We start from the raw sequence: 3107 nt of genomic DNA, 5'->3' as shown, positions 1-3107 counted from the left end.
CCCTCCGGCTCGGAGCCTCACGGGGCGGTGCTTCCTACCGGTGGTACCGGCGGTGGCGGATGCCGTCACTTCCTGTCCGGCGCGCTGAGGTCACTTCCTGCCGCGGTCTTCATGGTGCCGTGAGGGGGTAACAGCACGTCCGGTAGCGGCGCTTCGCGGTCTGCCCGCGCTGGGGGAGCCGTCCCCGCCGGGAATGGCCAGCCTGGTCGCCCAGGACTGCTACCTGCAGGCCTTGGCGAGGAAGGTCTGCGTGGAGAGCTCCCCGGAGCCGCGGAAGAGGAAATTTGGTAACGGAGCTGTGGTGCTGGGGCTCCCGTCCCTCCCGGCCGGTTTGAGGGAGTCTGGGCTGGGGGCAGGCTCGCCTCCGCGGGGTGCTTGGCCCGGGGTAGTGCGGCGTGCCGTTTTTTAAGAAAAAACAATCTCTGCTGAAACATGGGGCTCTTGAGTGCTTCTGTACACGTGGTGGTTGGACGTGGGAGAGCTGGGATTTTGGTGAAGTGTGCAAGCGTGTTTGGCTCTATTTAAATAAATCGAAACCATCGGTTTTTGAAGATTGAGATATGGCATTGCAATGCTGGAACTTTAGTCTTCAGCGGTAACTGAATGTTATGAAGTGGGAATGTGGTGTTGTCCCGTTTAGTGTAATTTGTCTTTGTCTTCTAGTGTCTAAGCGAGGCCAGCCCGACGATGCTGGCGGGCAGCCCAAGAAAAAGAAGAGAAAGAAACCCAGGAAGCAAGCTGAGAAAACGAATGCACCTTCAGTCAAACAGGTGGCCTCTAACACCAATAAACCTACTCTAGGACAGAAAGCAGCCCCTCAAGCCAGCAAATCATCCCCAGAGGGCGTTACACAGAGCAGAAATGAGAGTTTGGTTACAGGTAAGAATACCAGCATTGCCATCATCTGGTTAAAGTTACCTGAGCTGAGGTGGCCGCTTTTCAGTTGCTTCACACAGGTATCATTTGGAAAGCCTTTAAGAAGTTTGGCTGAATTGAAAACGTTCTTGCTTATTCTATGTGCCCTAAAAGCTTTTGCATATGGATGTGCATTTCTAACGCCACCAGTGGGTGGCTTGCTGAGTTTAGCCTGAATCGGAGATTTTTTTATGTATTAGGGTAACTCCTGGGAACTGTCACATGGATGCAATCTCTGTCATGCTGGGCTGGCTTTCCATTATGAATCTGAAAAGCCTGATCACAAAGAAAAGATGTCCTTGGTGTCTTTGTTTCCACTGGCTTGGTACTTGTCTTCAGGCTTGTTAGGCAGCCACGGGGCATTCCAGGCCACTCTGACTGGCGGTGTTGAATGATAATATGGATAGGAAAGGGGGAATTCTAAAGAAACCAATGAAATAGAAACTCTTGGTTTCTTTAGAATTGCTCTTCTTCTATTCACAGCGTCTAAAGTGTTCTCAGCACTTTTCTGGTAGCCATAGAAAGTTCTTCTGTTTAGCTAGGGCTGTCCTTTAAATGTTTTTTTTTCTTCTCATTCTCAGGGAGCAAAAGTGAGCTGGATTATCCTTCTTTTTCTGCAATTAGTCTCTTGCGTCAGAGACTACACGAGAAGATTAAGAAAGCTTCTGGACAAGTATGGGAACTCCTAATACGTATCCACATGTGTGTTCGTGCAATGTAAATTCTCCCTAGCCTCCTGGGGAATGCGGGGGCCAAGACTGCGATCTTGCAAAGCTCAGGGTTTGAGCTAATTCCACCTCCTGAGGAAGTGTCTGTAGGTTTTGCTGGGAGACCTGTGTGTATTCTGTGGTCTGGAAAAACATGTGAGAAAAGATCTGGCCTGGCCTGGGGGGGGTGCATGCTGCTGGTGATGTTTAGGAAAGAGAAAAGCACTAAGAGCCTGAAGGGGAACATGGCTATGGGGTGTTGAGAGAGAGTAAAGTATTTGAAATGCCTTTGCTGTGTTTAGTGTCTCTAAAAGCTGAGCCTGCACCTGCTTGTCACAAGTGGTGCGTTTCTTAGGAGAATTTTGAAATCAGGAACTTGAGGACATCCCACTTTTAATTCTGCTTTATCCCTTTAAGGCTCCTGATTCATGTCCATCCTTCTTCTTAGGATGATGCCAAAGAATTACCCCCTGCAGTCCTGGAGAAGAGGCAGCGAAGGAAATATGAGAGAGAGAGAAAGAAGCGCCGAAGGAAGGAGTTGAAGATGAAGGCAAAAATGGAGAAGAAAGAAACTGAGGAGGTACCAGTAGAGCCAGAAAGCAAAAAGGAGGAGAGCAAAGCTGAGGTTGTCTTTAACAGGGTCGAAGTCCATGAAGAGAATGAGTTGAGCAAGATCCAGAAGAAGAAAGAGAAGAGGAAAGCAGTGAAAGGCAATATCACTCCTCTGACAGGCAAAAACTACAAGCAGCTACTGAGCAGGCTGGAGACCAGGAAGAATAAGCTGGAGGAGCTCAAGGATAAGGACCAGAAGAAAGCCCAGGAGCTGGAGAACAAGATGAAATGGACAAATGTTCTCTATAAGGCAGAAGGTGTGAAGATTCGTGACAATGAGGAGCGTCTGAAAGAAGCTCTGAAGCGTAAGGAGAAGCGTAAAGCACAACGCCAAAGGCAGTGGGAGAAGCGGACAGAAAGAGTAGTGGAAAGGATGCAACAGCGGCAGGAAAAACGTCGCAAGAACATTCAGAAGAAGAAGAAGGATAGGATAGAGAAGAAGAAAGCCAGGGCCCGGAAGAAAGGCCGGGTACTGCCAGAGGACTTGAAAAAAGCTGGTTTAAAGTGAGAGTGAGGCAGCTGGTCCCTGCGGGTTCTGCCCGGGGGTCTGTGGTGAGCCGTTAGGGAGCGGCTGTGCTTGTGCTGTCCGGGAGGAGGCGGCGTCCAAGGAAACCCACCTGCGGGGCAGTCACCGCCCTGGCTTCCCAACGTACAACTACAAAAAGCCTGCTGTGTGTTTTTTAATTAAATTTCCTATCCCAAAGAAACATCTTCCGGTTGATGTATTGTAATAATTATTACTATTTAACAGAATCACAGAATGGTTTGGGTTAGAAGGGACCTTAAAGACCCACCCTCTGCCCTGGGCAGGGCCACCTCCCCCCAGCCCAGGTTGCTCCAAGCCCCGTCCAACCTGGCCTTGAACACCTCCAG

At 49.8% G+C, this 3107-nt stretch overlaps 1 protein-coding gene across 1 annotated transcript; it reads left to right on the top strand.

Annotated features, from left to right (window-relative positions):
• Window positions 1-166: 166 nt before the first annotated feature.
• On the top strand, window positions 167-2751 carry SURF6 (surfeit 6). The gene is made up of 4 exons (XM_009892242.1): window positions 167-287; window positions 664-879; window positions 1497-1588; window positions 2071-2751. Exons 1-4 carry the CDS (start codon window positions 194-196, stop codon window positions 2740-2742), a joined length of 1074 nt encoding a protein of 357 aa, XP_009890544.1. The 5' UTR covers window positions 167-193; the 3' UTR covers window positions 2743-2751.
• The last annotated feature ends 356 nt before the right edge of the window (window positions 2752-3107 follow it).

The sequence above is a fragment of the Charadrius vociferus genome, unplaced genomic scaffold, assembly GCF_000708025.1.
Source record: "Charadrius vociferus isolate BGI_N301 unplaced genomic scaffold, ASM70802v2 scaffold549, whole genome shotgun sequence".
Taxonomy (NCBI): domain Eukaryota; kingdom Metazoa; phylum Chordata; class Aves; order Charadriiformes; family Charadriidae; genus Charadrius; species Charadrius vociferus.
The sequence above is the reverse complement of the archived record's forward strand: the minus strand, read 5'-3'. Positions and strand labels throughout refer to the sequence as shown.

Excerpts from the sequence above, each read along its gene's own strand:
- SURF6 (XM_009892242.1), top strand. The coding sequence starts at position 194 with ATGGCCAGCCTGGTCGCCCAGGACTGCTACCTGCAGGCCTTGGCGAGG. Across the intron at positions 288-663 it reads GCCGCGGAAGAGGAAATTTG|TGTCTAAGCGAGGCCAGCCC; the intron begins GTAACGGAGCTG and ends TTTGTCTTCTAG. Across the intron at positions 1,589-2,070 it reads TTAAGAAAGCTTCTGGACAA|GATGATGCCAAAGAATTACC; the intron begins GTATGGGAACTC and ends CCTTCTTCTTAG.